General features: G+C 34.2%; 1 protein-coding gene across 1 annotated transcript in view; it reads left to right on the top strand.

The window, feature by feature from the left end:
• Positions 1-18,098, top strand: part of RTKN2 (rhotekin 2) — a 73,499-nt gene extending 55,401 nt beyond the window's left edge. The window contains exons 12-14 of the mRNA XM_049764558.1: positions 10,920-11,082; positions 15,317-15,424; positions 17,563-18,098. Of these exons, the coding sequence (XP_049620515.1) occupies positions 10,920-11,082; positions 15,317-15,424; positions 17,563-18,098 (807 nt within the window). The remainder of the gene's footprint in view (positions 1-10,919; positions 11,083-15,316; positions 15,425-17,562) is intronic.
• Positions 18,099-18,504: the final 406 nt, after the last annotated feature.

Raw genomic sequence — 18,504 nt, forward strand, 5'->3', positions numbered from 1 at the left:
TAATGGACCTCCTCTGTTACTGGAGTCAGAGAATTTGTATTTTCTTCTCCAGTTATAGGCGTCTAATTCCAGAAAAGTAGTCACAGATTTTTATATGGTCTGACTAAATTGACCTTTTCAATTGACTCATTTTTCCTGCTGGTAATCAGGGCTGGTGACCCAGGCACTGAGGGAATTTTGTAGTCATTCGACTTCATTGTTATGATGACTGAATTCAGCATACTTAGGAATTGCAAAGATGGTTTCACCATTGACCATTGAAAGTTCACAGGATAATAAGCTAATAATTACTTATAGGCCCCGCCTTAGATGTGAGTACACTGTGCTATATTTGATTCTCAGGACTGATGTCATAACAGCTTTTGCATTGTACTTATTTTTTGTCTACAGTCAGAAGAAAAAATTCAAGTTCCAGCATGAACTCAGAGGAAAAATCAGGGAGTTCAGTAGCATTCATTTGTTGTTCCCAATGAATGAAATGATGAGAAAGTTTTATTTTCTAGCTTTGCGGGTATTATTGCCATCTCAGTTTTTTCCTAGTAATTTCTTCCCTTTTTCCATAGGAACATTTCTTGGCTGTTCCAACTTCTCCCTCAGGTTACCTTTTATTCCTTCTATTAATCTGCATATTTTTCTATTGACAGTAAGTGTCACTACTTTGGATGACGTTGTTCATTTGATTACAGCACCATGATTTACAGTACTGTTTGGTAGAGCTTCATGCGTCCAACGTTTCCAACACTCTCCACCACATGTAAACTTCCCTCCATTGATATTTTTCTATCCCCTCTGGCCCACCCCCAGCTTACCTTAGTTAGCTCCTTAGTTAGCTCGGGTTCTATTGCCTGGATCATTCATTATTTCTCTACTATTTTTCTTTATACCCTTCCTATGAGAAAGAGTATCCTTTTCCTTCTCACAGACACCTGATCTCAGGCAAAAATCTAATTTTTGGACCAGAGTGTTAGTATAGCAAGTAGGGAACTTGCCTTACACTCTACAGGCATGGTTCAATTTCCCGGGTTCCAATTTGCCCAAGTTTGAGCCCAGAACCCCAAATGGCTTTCTGAGCCTTCCAGGAGTCTGAATATAAAACCAGGAGTAAACTGGCTTTGGGGCCACCATTGAATATGGCCCCCAAACAAAAAGTAATAAATTAATTAAAATAAATTAGTTACTTTTGAAAATGTGAAAAATACTTCTTTATTTTTCTCAGATTATAAAATTAGTTTAATTTACAAAAAATGTTTGAAAGACTTTTCAAAGAATGACAATTTGTATAGCAAGTACAGAATAGTTAACATATATTTTCTTTTATTTTTCTGGCCTACCGATGGTAAACAAAATTTTTATTTAATTTCTAATCAAAGTTTTGCTGATATAGTGCACATGACATACAATTATTATTTTAGTTTTTGAGCCACACCCAGTAGTTCTCAGAGCTAACTCCTGCTTTTGTACTTAATTATCAGTCCTGGTGGGGATTGGGAGAATCATATGAGATGCTAGGGATCAAACTCAGCTCAACTGAATGTAAAACAAGTGCCCTATCTACTGTACTATCACTGCATACTACAATCCAAGATTAAATGTATGACTTGATAACCTTGATTGTAAGAAACAATCATCTTACCTTATTATTTGCTAAGAGTTTGTAGTTTGGCATTGACGCTTCTTGCTTAACTACATAAATATACATTTTCTGCGCTGGCACTTTATTTTAATTATTGCGCTGACCTTCCTTATATGAACTGGCATTCTTCTGTTTCAAACAAGGGACTTTTTAAATCAATTGGGAACCCATTACAACCCTTTCTGGGAAGAAAAAGGAGCACAATATTTAATCTTTTAATGATCAATGTCCATAAGGAGTTGGTTTATATTTTAACATTGTATTGATACAGCGATAAGTATTAGAGTGCTATTTCCTCTCCAGCATTGGCAGTAGGTGCCATTTCTATCACCTAGCCATTAGTTATAAATTCAGCAATTTTTATTCAGTGTTTTTTAATTACTTGGTTTTTAAGTGTAAGCTTTGTTTCATTTGTGCTGTTAGACAGTAAGAGACATATTACTATGTCTTAGATAATAAAATGATGTTGGTAAGCGCCAATTTGATCCTTTCTAATATGTAGAACACAGATAAGTACCAAGTCGTACTTTTAAGCATAACATCTTTGTTTCAGTTTATAAAATATTTCCAATGCTGGATCTCCAAAGATAGTTTTATGCTTAATCATGTCAACTATTAAATAAAAATCAGAGTTTCTTTCTCCTCTCACAATTTAGAAAATCATGATTTGTCTAATGCTGTTTTGCAAATTATGTGAAAACATAAGTTTCATGGTTTCTAAAGCATATAAATAATAGTTCTGTTATTTTGATCACAGGAGCTGCTCCTTAACTATAACTCTTGTCCCTCTAATGGTGTTTCCTGTACGGCTAAGTCAGTTCATTAATTTTCATAGGGAGCCATCTGTGGAAATCGTCACATTAAAGAAAGAAAAGCCTAAAAGCTATTCCCCTCCCCTTTTCAATCCAAATTTGAAAGGATGATTTACTTCAAAGTGATTGCTTCAACTTCAAAAACTTCCTTATGAATGTTGTTGAGCAAGACATTCTCAAATAAAGGCTACTTAACTGGAGCCACTGAATCTCCTATACATTCTATAAAGCATTTATTAGCCAAAGTTTTATCCAATGCCAATGAGGTAGGGAGTAGAATGGGAAAGAATTGTGGGTCTTCGAGATCAATAGAATTTGCTTGATTTAAATACTATGCCTCACTTCATTTTAATGAATAATAAAATCCGTACAAACAAGTCAATAACACCACTTGGTGTGTTAGACCTTTGTTAGATTGTCCTGAAATTGCTTTTAACTATTATACTTTTCATGAGCTCTTGCTAGCAATGTTATGACTCATGGAATTTTCTTCTGATTTAGTCCTCATACTATCCGAATCCTCTGAGCTATTTAACTTGTCCTTTTAAAATATATTAGAAATGACTTTTAAACTGCATTTCCTTTACGGATTTATGTTTCTGATTTTATTAACATGAATTGGAAATGACATCACAGTAATACAAATAATACCTAGTGCTTGGTTTAATTTATGAGTGTACTTTGCATATTTTAAACCTTCCTCGCCACGTATTTCAAAAATATATATGCTTTGTCATTGTAGTATATGTCAAATCTAAAGCTTGTTTTAGTTTATCAGATATAAAACTAGAAACAAGCTTCAGATTTGATAAACAGTATTTAGATCTGATATATATCTCCATATTTATTTAGCCAGGCTTTAGACTGAGTAATTTTCAAATAATTCAAATAATTTGCAAGGAATATGTGAACAAAGTAATATTTATATGTCAGGCATGAGAGAGCAAGCATTTTGTTTTTATGTTTATTTCATTTAACAACTTTTGTTTAAATGTTAAGATCATCTATACATCGAATAAAGGAGCTCAGCCATACCATCTCACTCTGTTTCATCTTGAAATAATTTTGAACTAAAGTCTAGAAATCAAAATACCATTTGATTTACAAATATTATATTTGTCTTAAAAAACATTGACATATCTATTATAAATAGATCACCAAAAAAGTTTCACAGTTTTGAAGGATTTCTTTGTTTGTTTAGTTTTTAAATTAGGAATCAAATAAGGATAGTACAGTACAGATGCTTAATGATGGGTCTCCATCACTTTCAACTTTTTGTCTCTTTCTCTCACACTCACAATTTATTTGTTGAAGAAACAGGTCATTTTTCTTGAGTTTGCAGCCTGAATTTTTTTTTATTGCATTTTCAATTTGCCCTTTTTTATTCTATTTTTGGATCAGACTGGTTTGCTTGTTGGTTGATTAGTAAGAATAATTCAGAGAAAATACCTGCTTGTATCATAAGTTATATAATATTTCACATCTGCATCTGCTGTTGAGCAGTGCTTAGCTAATTAGTGATTATAAACTGATGATATTGTGATATTTTGGTTTATTAACTGAGACTTTGTTTAACAAGTCATTGGCTGTTTGGATGAGTTGCAGTTTTATAGGAAAACAGTAAATGCTTTCTTATTTTTTGTTTACACATTAGTCATCAAAACAATGAGGTCATTTTGTAGCATCCTTCCAGTGTTCATTTTTTTTCTAAAAATTGATGAATTTTTTTCATGCTTTAATAAGATACTTTTTTCAGTATTGTGACTCTATGGTTTTTAAAGGCATTTCACATATTAATTAATACATTATCATTGCAATGTTTATTGTTCAAATTGTCCCCCTTTTGGCTGCTAGAGCTTCTTCATATTTGATCATGAGTTCTTTTAATACAACCTTAGTAATAATCCTTGGTCATTAGTGGGATAAGATGTTCCCCAAGATAGCCTATATGTTTTCTAACCTAAAATGGCAGCCAGCCATTTCTCTAAAGAACTCTCACTCTCTTTGGTAGGAAAGAATGTTCTGAGATTAGAATCTACGTATACAATAAATTTGGTGTTGGGGTTCCAAAGAGTACTCAGGGACTTAGAGGCCACTTCCAGTAATTTTTAGCCAAATTAGTTAGAAGATTTCATGCTACTACTCATGGGTGCGGTGTACTTTTAACCTTGTTACAGACACAACTGGGACCATCTTAGAAGTGCTTTGAGTCTCTAGGCTGAAGCACAGGGGCCATTTGGTACCATGGAACGAACTAGGATCTGGCATATGCACCTAATGCATGCACCTTAACCTCTGTCTCTGGTCTCACAGTAGATTTTTAAAAGTTGTGTATTCTGAAGTTTATATAACAAACAATAAATTTACTATGTATAAATAAATATATTTGTAGATTATATAGTTTATATATTTATATATTAATTTATATTTATTTATACATTTCTTAAATAGTAAAATAGTAACTTTCTATGACCATAGAAATGGAAAATATATGAAAACATATATAATCAAAAGTCAATTTGATTCACAATAATGGATAACCCCGGAGAAATTTTCCTTTGCCCTCAGTTAAATTTGCTTATGAAATTGACTTCTCAGATTGCATTTTTATTGATTTCAGTCGTTCTTCCTTGGCTGCCCAATATCTCATACATTGGAAGCTTGCGTGCTGTTCAATAGATGTAGAATCACAAAAGTAGAGCCCATGAAGGATTGAAATTTTATAGTGAATAAATAATTTCAAATCCATCAACAAATCGATACAGTTGACTTTAAAGCCTCCCAAATTGACTGAAAGATTTGGAATTAGTAAAAACAATTCAGGAAATTTGAGGGAATTGAAGAGCATACCAGCATAGGGGGTTAAAGTGCTCGCCTTTCCTGTTCCTGATCCCAGTTCAATTTCCAGAGATCACATGACCCTGCTGAGAGAAACTTCTAGCGTCACTGAAGTGTTGCTTAATTGCCTACTTCCTCTCCCCAGAAAAAAATAGAAATGACTTCTACCTTAGCTAAAACACTTACTTTGAACATAAATTGCCACATCTATAAATTGGAGCGTAAGATACATATTAGATTGTATCTTATATCTGAATCTGTCATTTGTAAAACTATATTTGAGTCGTACTGTCTTCTATTATTGACTTTAGTGCCAAATGTGTTTTAATTACTTAGTGGATGTCCTAAAATATCATTAATTGCTTAATTATTGCTGATTGTCCCACTTTTGATTTATAGAAATTTTTTGGATGTCCTAAAATAACAATCTTTAGGAGCTAGAAAAAGGGAGAGGAAGAATACTCATGTTTCCTGCAAAATTATTTTTCTTAACTTCATTGTTTGAACTATAATATAACAGTCCTAAAATTTGCCTTTATTTCTCATCCTTTTCTTCTTGGAAGTGAAGTCATGAGAACTATTAATGATATTTTATCCACAGGAAAGGACAACTTGCAAGAATTTTAATGACATATTTATCTCTCGAGTTGATACATCATAATACATCAACATAATTCTTTTTACATAGGAAATTTTGTCTAGTCACATTTTTCTTTGACATGCAGGGGTTTTATTGGTTTGAAAATTTTCCTATTAGTTAAATTATTTAAGGTGATGATATATTGTCATGCATTTCAAATGATCATTTTGTATTTCATTTGCACCTTTTAAAACCTTTTACTTTTAAAAAATGTGCTGCTTAGAGTTACCAGAACTAATACAGTAAAGTGTGTGTGTGTGTGTGTGTGTGTGTGTGTGTGTGTGTGTGTGTGTGTTGAATTATATTGTCTTTCTTGCTCTCGCTCTTTTTTTTTTTTTAATCTGGGCAGAGATCACTCCTAGCCTACCTTGGGGGCAGAGGACAACTATATGCAAAACAAATGTTTTACCTCTGTATAATATCTCTAGCCCTATATTCTCCTAGAAGGACATAAGGATATATATACATATGTATGTATTTCAGTTCATTAGATTTCTACAAAGATATTTTTATTTGAAATGATACCTTAGTGTTATGAAAAATGTTTACATAGTGTTTATCTATAAAAATAATACATTTCTTGCCACTAGAGAGATAGTACTGTTTTATTAAGATACATGCTTTGCATGATGCAACTCCTGCCACATCCCTTGGCACCACACGGTCCCCCAAGCATTTCAAGATGCAGCCTGGGAGGTCCCAAAGCAGCAATGAAGTGAGTGACCAGAATAGTCCCAAATCAGTGGACTCTACCATTAAACTGTCAGCACTGTTAGCCAAGAATTGTCAAATATGACCCCCCAGACCTCCTAAATTTGGGGAGATTCAAATACCTTTTAAAGGATAAGAATGTTACTATTGTTTAAATTGAATAAATGTTAACTTTATATTCCAAAGGTAGTCATAATTTTTTGTTGTTGTTTTGGATTTTGTTTTTATTTGGGGGCCACACCCAGCACTGCCTAGGGTTTACTCAGGCTCTGCACTCAGGGATCACTCCTGCAAGCTCAGGGGACCATATGGGGTGCCAGGAATCAAAACCAGGTAAGCCACTGGGCTAGATAAATAGTACAGCGGGTTGGGTACTTGGCTTGCTAATGCCACACTTTGGTTCGATACTTAGTGCCAGAGAGATAATGCAGTGGGCTCTGCACTTATCTTTTGTCCTGGCATCCCATATAATCCCTTGAGCACTGCCAGTAATAATTTCTGAGTGCAGAACTGGAAGTAATAAAACCCAAAAATTAAAAAAAGAAAAAAGAAAAAAGAAACTGGGTAAGCCAAGTGCAAGGCAAATGTCCTACCAGTTGTATTGTGTCCCCACTCATAATCTTTTATTAAAATATATTTGGTTGGCACAATTTTAACAATAAGAAAGCATATTCTACTGTGGGGTTTTGTTTTTTTGGGGGGTGGGCCACACTCTGCAGCACTCAAAGGTTACTCCTGTCTCTGCACTCAGAAATTGCTCCTGGCGTCAGGGACCCTATGGGACGCTGAGGATTGAACCCCATCTGTCCTGAGTCAGCTGCATGGAAGGCAAACACTACCACTGTGCTACCACTCTGGCCCCACTGCTGTTTTTGTTTTTTTTTTTTTTAATACTAACAAGGAAACCCCTCCCAACTTGTGAGGCAGCCTTCAATGACCCTGATAGAGAAACATATCAGAGTCTTCCTAGAGTTTAAAAGTCAGTGTCTGCTAGTCATAATAAGCTTTATATTTAAGAAATTCATTACATGCATTTTAGGCTCCAATGAGGCCATGTGGGGCAGTGCTTTTTAATTTTTTATAAATAATTACTGAAAAGAGTTAATTCCCAAAATTTATTACCAAAGCATAGGAATGTAAAAAGACCCCCCTGGGATAAAATTGCAGTATTGGCCGTAATTCTCAAAAGACAAATTCCTGCTTTATTTTTTTAACGAAAGGATTGATTATCTCTTAAGATTTGTAATCATTATATTTCACACCACCTCAGTTTCAAAGTCATGTTGCTTCTTTATGCAAGATACTTCTCTATTCTGTTTGAATAAGAACATTCCAAGGGGCAAAAAGATAGTTCACTTCATTGAGCACAAACCTAGCAGGTGCAAAATCTTGATTTCAATCCATGGCATAATATCGCTTCCAAATACACCATGTATGGCTTTAGAGGCCATACCCCTTTAAAAAAAAAAACCAAACATACACCTGCCCATTTTTCAGAGTCTGGACAACTTTTCTAACTCTGATAGAACTATAAAGTCTATCATTATTTGTACATGGAAGGTTTGATATTGTTCGGTCACGTGACCGTACAATCTTTTTTTTTTTTTTACAGTGAAAGGTGGAGAGATAGTACAGCTACTTGTTATGCAGACCCCCAACATGTTTTGATCCTCTGTACCAGTTGGTCCCATGAACACTGCCAGGAGTGATTCTGAGCACAAAGCCAGGAATAAGCTCCTGAGCACAGCTCAGTGGGACCCAAAACACAAAAGAATACTTTTATCAAAATCATTGAGGGGAAGAATTTTCTCCTCTTTTTAATCAATACATATTTTTTAAACACAGTAGAGTATACTCACCCATCCTCCTCTAGAATTGTTCTGCCTAGTCCAGTTGTCAAATAGCCACCAGTGTACTTCAAATGTGACTAATTTAATTAAATTCAGATTATTATAAAATATAGACTGAATTTTAGAGGCTTGTCTTGAAAAAGTTTTTATAATTGTATTGCTTACTTACATTTTTTTTTGCTTATTTTGGGGGGTCGTTTCCGGCATCACCACTCAAGAATTACTCATGGCAGGCTCAGGGCCCATAATAGGACGCTGAGGATCCAACCTGGGTCAGCCACATGCAAGACAAATGCCCCACCCACTGTGCTATTTCTCTGGCCCTGCTTACTTGTACATAATTTATTTTTTATTTAGGCAGCATGCTTTTTTACAAATTTACTTGAGTTTCAGATACAAGTTTCCAACCTCAGTCTACCATCAGAGTCCACTTCCCTCTATCAGAGTCTCCATTTACCTTCCCACCCCCTACCTCCTTAATTCGCACATTGTTTTTTAAATTTGGTGGGTTTTGTTGGATTTTATGCTTTCTGTTTGGTTGCTTCTGTGGCTCAGGTAAATAGTTATTGTCTCTTTATTGCTACTCTTCCTGTTACCTTCTGTCTGCCTCATCCTTTCCCCCTACATTTTATTTTCTTCCCTGTCCTAGTGCTGGAGGCCAAGTTTCTGGGTAATATAGCTATTCCTCTTTCATTTTTAATTTGATATGTTGAGTACACAAAATACCATTTTTGGGGGGGCGGAGTGATGGCGCAACAGTAAGGCGTCTGCCTTGCCTGTGCTAGCCTAGAACGGGCCACGGTTCAATCCCCTGGCGTCCCATATGGTCCCCCTAACTAAGAATTATTTCTGAGCGCAGATCCAGGAGTTACCCTTGCGCATCACTGAGTGTGGCCCCAAAACCAAAAAAATTAAAAAGAATTACTCCTATAGGTTCTCAGGGATCTATATTGATTGCTAGGAATCAAACCACATCAGCCATGTGCAAGACAAATGGCCTATCCACTGTACTATCATTCATTGTATTATCCAGTATACTATACTTCATTTTTTTAGACTTTTCTCCTAATGGACCATAATTTTATTTTATTTATTTTTAAGACATTACTGCTTTATGCTATTACAGAAAAAATTGAATTTCAATTATGTTTAATAAGCCATATAAAATTACCCCAAATTCTTTTTTTAATAAAATCTTTTTTTAAGCATCATGATTACAAGCATGATTGTAGTTGGGTTTCAGTCATAGACAGAACACCCCCCTTCACCAGTGCAACCTTCTCAACCCCTTCACCAGTGCAACCCCTCCCCCTTTCCCACCCCTGCCTGTAATCAAGACAAAACACAATACAAAATTTCCTTCCTCACACCTATATTCATTGTAGCACTATTTACAATAGCCAGACTCTGGAAACAACCAAGATGCCCTTCAACAGATGAATGGCTAAAGAAACTGTGGTACATATACAAAATGGAATATTATGCAGCCATCAGGAGAGATGAAATCATGAAATTACATAATTTTTAACTTTCTTTTTACCCTTTAAAAATATTACTCTTTACATGAGTAGTTCACATGTTTCTAATGGATAACTCACCTCTTAAATAACATGCCATTATCTTTTGCATAATAGTTCCAGACTTTTTCTCTCAAATTTTCTTGGAAACTAAAGATAGCCACCGGTTTGTGACTCAGCATGCAGAGCTTCTGTGTCATTTGGGAGTAGACTTTATCCTCTACACAATAAGTGTCACCACAACATAATATTTATTAATCAGAAAGTTTTGGACTCTAACAGTGGAATAGGCCATTACATTTGTTACAAAACATAACGTTTATCATTAGAAAAGAATCTATCATTAAAATTATATTTCTTTATGGATCTTTAACATTGAACTTTACGAACAGATATTAAATATGAAATAAATACAAGTGAAGAAATATTTTGCTGCAACAATATGTCATGATTTTATAATTTTAACTGAAAAGTTATTTGTTACGCAGGATGCTAACATAAGAAACATACTCTATTGATTTTTTTATTACTGTTCACAAGAGCTAACATAAGACTCATATTGTAGTTATGACATCCTGTACTTATTTATTGCAAAATTTTAAAATGTATACAAAAGAACATTTATTGTGCTGAATTAGACCAAAACAATTTTTGTTTAATTTCATTTAACTTAATACAACTGTGGCAGGCTTTGAAATATTACTCAGTAATGTTTAATATAAAGCAGTTTTTAAAATCATCTAGATTTGAGTTGGAATATTGAAAAATCTTGCAAATTACATTTTATTTTTCAAGTAACCAGCAATAAGGTCATAAACACATCTGGTGTAAATATGTGGTAGCTCGGCAAGAGAACATTTATTTCATCATTCCAGAAATATCCCCATGTAAAAAAAACGAATTTGTATTCATTTTTAGGAAACCAGAATTCGGGCAATGGAGAAAGATGCCAAGAAAATTCATAATTTCTCTGTCATCAACCCTGGTCCTAGACAGGCTGTTACTCATATTTTTGCAGTTGATAATAAAGAAGATCTTCAGAAATGGATGGAAGCCTTCTGGCAGCATTTCTTTGATCTAAGTAAGTCTATGTTTGGATTTTTTCATGACATATTGTTTAGCATCAGAGACTTAACAGACCTGAATATAAAATTAAAATCTTATCATTTTTATAAAGAATATTTTATGCTCTGAATACAATGGTGTTATATCAACAGTACCTTTTTCTCACAGCTCTTTGGCTGTGCCTGGCTGACTATATTTAGTATGCCTTTGAATTTCCAGTATTCCTATCATGTTTAAGTTCCTCTGATCCCTAAAATAATTTCTCCACATTTTCTCAAAATATTAGACTTAACTCCCTTAAAAAAGTGTCTAATCAAAGGGATTACAAGCCATGTGGAGAAAAGGGCACTTTTTCTAGGATAGTGATGAGCCTATATGCTATTGAAAGGTTAGGAAAGAAACTCGCTTTTACTTAACCTTCTGTTAACTCCAAATTCATTATAAAATCATCTTGGACATCATCCAGGAAGATTTTTTTAAGCCATCAGATTTTTCAGTCTCAATTAATACAGTTCAATGGCATGGATTATAAAAACACTCCGAGCGTTCTAATAGATAACATATGGGAGGTTCTAATATTCACAGTCTAAGAAGGAATTTTATCAGCAAAAATGGTGGAATTGCAGTATTTTTTTCTGACACTAAAATTAGCAACTTGTATGTGAAAATAAAAACCATTGATAACTTTCTAACCAAACTGAATCTACTATTAGATTCAAAGATTATTTTCTTCAGGAAAAAAAAAAAAAAAATATATATATATATATATATATATATATATATATATATATATATATATATATATTTGGTTTTTGGGCCACTCCTGGTGACGCTCAGGGGTTATTACTAGCTATGCGCTCAGAAATCACTCCTGGCTTGGGGGACCATATGGGATGCCGGGGATCGAAGCAAGGTTTGTCCTAGATTAGCATGTGCAAGGCAGACGCCCTACCGCTTGTGCCATTGCTCTGATCCCCAGAAAAAAATTTTTTATAGAATTACAGAGTAGGACTATTCTCAAACAATAAAAAGTCGTTTCTATATTTAAAAGATAATCCTAGAGACATTTTAAGAATTATTACGGGGTGTCTTAAGAAGCTCGATCAAAGAGCTAATATCTGCACTCCTTAGACTGATTGATTTTTCTATAAGCTTTCTCTGATCTATAGACTGGTCAAGTATTAATAGTGATGCCTTTGAATTTCCAGAGTAGGGCAAGAAAGAAAACAGAATTTTCTGATTATATATGGCTTCATTCATTTCTCATAATAAACATGTGAAGAAAAAAAATATTTCCCTTTGCTCTACAAAGGAGAAAAATCAGGCAGACGAGTCTAGTTTACTGCAGAAAACAAGAGGACTCCCTCCAGGCATTCTTGGAATCTTTAGGACTTGTTTTTACTACTACCAGTAGACTCTTAAGATGTTAAAATATTTATTCCATGCTCATCAGCATGTACATTTCCTTATTTTAAAATGTCAGCTAATTTGCTTTTTATCAGGTAACATTTCTAAGCGCTGTTATAAATGCTGTAGCTGAGATTTTTATCTTATTAAAAGTACTACTATTAATATAGATGAATTAATGAAGATGAAATCACCACAGATTAAATCCCTATATAAATTAATTGCTACTAGATGATCTCATGTTTTTATTCTTCAGATTGTGTAAGTAATTTACCATAATAAAGGGAACAGTTGGAAGGATAAGAATCTCATGGCATTTGTTGTGCTATAAAAGTGACAACAACCGGGGACAGAGCTTTGGCACAAGCGGTAACTTTTGAGTGCCACTGGGTGTGGCCCAAAACAACAAACAAACAGAAAAACAAAAACAAACAAACAGAGGTGACAATAACTGGGTTCTTAGGTCTGGCTTCCTTTTTAGTTATTAATGTGTTAGGATAAAATCTGCCAACTATCTAATTTTAGGATTATAAATTCTGATATATTTTCACTTTAAAATTCATTGTGTATGGTGATACTATGAAGCAAAGATATAAGGGCTCATACTATTTGGGACAATGACATGCTTTAATATTTTTCTCTTCCTTTTCCTGTAGCTTCTTGTGATCTGGTACATTGAGGAAAGTAGAAAGGATAGAAATCCAGAATAGGTAGATGAATACAAAGGGGTTAGGTCAAAAAAATTAAAAAATGATCTAATATTTAGAGAAAATGTCAATTATTCATTTCTACTTCAGAATTGAAAATATTTTTAAAACCATAAGAATTAAAATAAAAATGAGGGGGCTGGAGCAATAGCACAGCAGTAAGGCATTTGCCTTACATGTGGCCAGCCCAGGACAGACCCCGGTTCAAATTCCGGCATCTCATATGGTCCCCGAGCCTGCCAGGAGCACAGAGCCAGGAGTAATTCCTGAGTGCCACCAGGTGTGACCCAAAAACAAAACAAAACAAAGCAAATAAGAATGAGACCATTAAAAATCAAGAGAATAGCTTCTTGGAACTAGTTTGTATTTCCAATAGGAGAAGAGCTTGGAGTAGAAGTTGAACTGGGAGAGGGGCTAATAGCTATATTTAATATGTAAAAGCTAACAAACATGAAACAGCAGAGGATTAACATTCATTGTAGGTGTCCAATAATGGACTGGTTGGCCAAAGATCTTTCCTATTTTCAAATATTTTAAAATACAAACACTGACTTACATAAGCAGGTAGCAGGTAGATCATTTTTATTTGGTACCTTCTGATGGTAAATATTTATATGTCAACATATTCTATCCAGATTTGAGATGAACAAGCCCACTTAATATTTCATGCCAAACCTTTCTGTTAGCATATTGGTACTACATAGAGAATATGCATACTAATTTATTCTCTGGCAACTGGAAGATTTTTGACTACCACATTTCTACCTCTGACTTTAGTAGCACATGAGATAATATGGCATTTTATTTCCAATTTCAGCATGATTTATATTCTGCTACTAGTTTAACAATGACAAGCTTTTCTCTACATAGAGAAAATAACTGACTTTATAATTTGTCAAAAATGGTGACAGATATGTTTGCTGGTTTAGTGTTTCATTTTTTTCCATTAGATAAGGGCCTTTTGCTTTCTTTCCTTTTTTACCCCCAAGAAGTTAAAAGCTAGCTTTTATATATTATCTAAAAGAGGAAGTGGAGGGAAGAAATGTTATCAGATTTCAGATCCTTCTAGATTTAAATTCTGCAGAGCGACCTTTAAGCTTCATATTTAAAATTTTATTCCCCTTATGAGTTTCTGTGTGGGCTATTTTCGGATTTTTAGCATATCTTGTACTTAGCATCATAAAAAACATTAGATTTTTTATGATTCTTAACTATTTGAGGTAATGGATTTTAAAATGTATGCATATATTACCACAATGGTTACTTTAAATTCAAAACAACAAATATGAAGATGATATGATTATAAATATGAAATGTCTTTCATTTATAAAGCATGGAAATTAGCCAAGTTTGATATTGAATATTGTGGAAATAAATATAAAATATAAGGAACAAATCTGAAGCATAAATCTGTCAGAAAGTGTTTACTTTCTACTCATGAAATATAAGAATAGAGTTTTACCAACTTTTTAACATGACATATAGATTATTTAAATTCAGCATCTAACACAAATGTTAACCAGCATGTTTGTATACTGTAATTATGGAACATTTTAATTTTTTTATATTTATTCAAGAGAAATATATCTGAGAATTTTATCTTAAAATGAATACAGCATTCATCTTTAATTAAAAGTATTTGAAAATCCTTTGGTGATTAACTGTTAAAGAAGAAATGCTTATATCTGAAATAGAATTCTCAAAATTAAAAACACTTTTTTAAAATAACTACCTTTGTCTTTTCTGCTTTCTTCTAGGTAACTGTCTTTTAACTTTCAACTGCCTAACATACTGGATATTTCTATTCAATATTTATAAAAAGGAGAATATGTACAAACTTGCTCTGAATAGTAATTTGAGTGATTGGCCATCTAGTGAAATAATATAATATTTAGTAGCTTAGAAGTTGTTACCTTATCTGTGCATTGAAATATATTTAAAAATAGATGTCTATTTTTTTCTAGTCTTGGACTTTGAAGTTCTAGATAAAAACCACTAGGTTTTTGTCACTTCCTTCAGGCAATGCTTTCTAAATTCAGTTATTTTTCAAAGCAAAAAGGAGCGTTGATGTCTCTGAAAAGGAAATATATGTCTTCACATTTGTGTTTTAAACTGGTCCGTCTTTTTCTGTCTTAGGCCAATGGAAGCATTGTTGTGAAGAACTTATGAAAATTGAGATTATGTCACCACGGAAACCACCTTTGTTCTTGACAAAAGAGGCGACTTCAGTATACCATGATATGAGTAAGTGGGGTGTGTCTTTTCTAAGCTGCAGGGTAACAAAAACAACATTGTCCAGACTCCAGCAGCTTATTCTATTGACATTAAAATGCTAAAATTTCAGGCCACAGTCAAAATGAATGAAAGACTATGATTATAGACTAAGGAACTCATGTTTAATAGATGAATTAATGCAAAATTAATGAATACACATTTTTCATTGTTTGAATGCTTCAGATCAAACAAAAAAATGTGCAGGCTTCAAAATGAATAAGAGTGCCCTAAAAATAAATATTAGCTGAGTAGCTGATGAAAATTCTGAAGATGTAAACTTGCAGATTCTAAAATGTAATCATGGGCAGTAGTTTTCTGTGTTAAATTTGTTTTGAAATGGTATTGATAAATGAATGTGAATAAGTGAAATCTTTCATCTGTTGCCCAAATAACAGTTAAGTTGAATACTTTGGGAAATTTGAAGCGCCTAGACTGATTAATTCTTTGTTTTCCTGTAATGTCGAAGGATACTTATTTATTTTCATAGGATTGCCTCAGAGAATGATGTAAAAATCACAAATTGAGGCGAGATTCTTGTCTGCTTTGCCAGCAGTGTCCTTTTATTAATGATACATTTGAGTGTACCCATTTGAAACTCCCCGTGTTTCTGTGTTTCATTGCATTATCTTTAATCTCTTATTTTTCTGAGAAAAATTTCAGCCAGCCTCCTTCCTACAAAATATGTTATTCATTTCTCTGTAAGTTTTTGATTTTAGTTTTTTGTTTCTCCCTTTGACAGACTTTGTTGATTTATGAGAAAGAACATAGTTTATATTCACTCCTGTTTACATATTAGGTTTTGGAAAAAAAGAAAAAAGAAAAATCTACTTTTAAGTCAAAATAGATTTTTTTTTTTTGCCTTGTTTTATATTTGTAGGTCACACCCAGGAGTGTTCAGGGATCACTCTTAAAGGCAGCTGGGATCAAACCCAGGACAGCGACATAAAAATCAAATACTGTGGGGCCAGAGTGATGGCTCAGCGGTAGGGCATTTGCCTTGCACTCAGTTGACCCAGGATGGACCTTGGTTCGATCCCAGGTGTCCCATATGGTCTCCGATGCCAGGGGCAATTTCTGAACGCATAGCCTGGAGTAACCCCTGAGTGTCATTGATTGTGGCATAAATAAATAAATAAATAAATAAATAAATAAATAAATAAATAAATAAATTCCTTGATCTGGAGCAGTAGTACAGCAGGCACTGTCTTGCGTATGGCCATAAACAGCCAACATGCATTCAATTTCCAGTTCCTCATAAGGTTCCCCCAAACCTGCCAGGATGCTAGGAATGATCTTTGAGCACAGAGCCCATAATCCCTGACCACCACTAGAGGTTCTTGCTCCACCTCCTCCCCCCACCAAAAGAAAAGTGCTTTACCTCTGTACTCTGTTGCCAAAATGTATTTTAAAGATCAAAACCAAAAACAACTAGCAAATACTTCAGTTTAGAATGAAAAATTAATAAGATATAATTCTATACTTTTGAAAGTTTAATTCTTCTCCACCTAAGCATATGTGTATAAGAATTTTTAAATATGTTTATACATATTTTATATGTATATTTTATATGTTGTATGATCTCTTATATTGTTTTGGGGGAGTGTATTTTTGCAACTAAACACCTGTTTTTAAAACTCCTTATTTTTTGTAACAAAGGGATAGATAGCTCAATGGGCTGGAGTACATGCTTTGCATGCAGGACGCAAGTTCAATTCCCACGCCATCTGGAGCCCTACGTACAGACACAGGAATAGCTGCTGATCTTTTCTGGGTGTGGCTTTTCCCCCTAAAACTTTTTTGATCACCATTACAAACATGCATAGTGATTTGATTTGAAAAATAATGATTTAGGGCCAGAGAGTACAATGGGTAGAGTGCTTACCTTGCTTGCACAAGATAAATCAGAGTTTGCTTCCTGGAACCCCAGAGCCCCACCAGGAGTGATCCCTGAGCACAGAACAAGCAATATTAAACCCTCAAGCACTGCCAGGTGTGGACCAAAACTAGGAAGGAAGAGAGGAAGGAGGAAGGGAGGGGAAAATTTAGGGAAGGTGTATATTGTTTTTCAATTGTTTTATGTAGTTTTTTTTTTCTTCATACTGTTACAGGCATTGATTCACCTGTGCAACTTGAAAGTATAACTGATATAATACAAAAAAAAATTGAAGAGACCAATGGACAGTTTCTTATTGGTCAGCATGAAGACTCCTCGCCACCTCCTTGGACTGCACTCTTTGAGGGTCATCACCAAGTAGTAGTCCAGAAAAAAGTATTATCTCCTGCCAGTGAGCAATTACATGATGGGAAAAGGAAAAAGAGACGTGCTCCCCTTCCTCCTTCTGATAAACCACCTTTCACTTTAAAAACACAGAGCAATATGGATCAATTGGTTAAAGACAGCTGGGAAAAAACAAGTGTATCTCAGACCTCGCTTTCCGATACCAAATTATCAACCCTAAGGCATCACTTCCAGAAACCAATGAGTGCTCCTCGAAAAGTTCTTCCTGCCAGGAAAAATAGTTTCAATGATGGTGAACACACAGACACTAAAACCAGTTTTGAAGGCAAGCCAGTGCCAGCTCCCAGGCAGAGATCTATCAGAGGCATTTTAGACCCTAGATCATGGTTGCAGGCACAAGTATAAAAGTCACTTAATATATAAAACATTTAACAAAATCCCTAACTGTGAGGTTTAATTCAGAGCTACTAGAGAGGCAGTAATATCTAACTATGTAGGTAAATATGATAGTGATTTACATCAATAATTAATAACCTATTATGTATTAAAAAACGCCTTAGGATTTGGAAATGAAACTCTCTTTTACTTTGGTTTTTAAAATATTCAATGATTCCCCAGCAGAGAGCAAGAGGCAGTTTCAAGACAATATCGTAATTGTTGGAAGGGTTAATTTATTCCTAAATTAGTACCAGGCAGTGAACAAGCACCAGGCAGAAGAAAGCATTCAGATTTCTTTGGGGAGAGGCTGTCTAGTAATTTAAAAAGTGTTAAGTATGAGACATATTCTCATTGTGAGAATTTTAATACTAAT

This window comes from Suncus etruscus, chromosome 17, assembly GCF_024139225.1.
Source record: "Suncus etruscus isolate mSunEtr1 chromosome 17, mSunEtr1.pri.cur, whole genome shotgun sequence".
NCBI lineage: Eukaryota > Metazoa > Chordata > Mammalia > Eulipotyphla > Soricidae > Suncus > Suncus etruscus.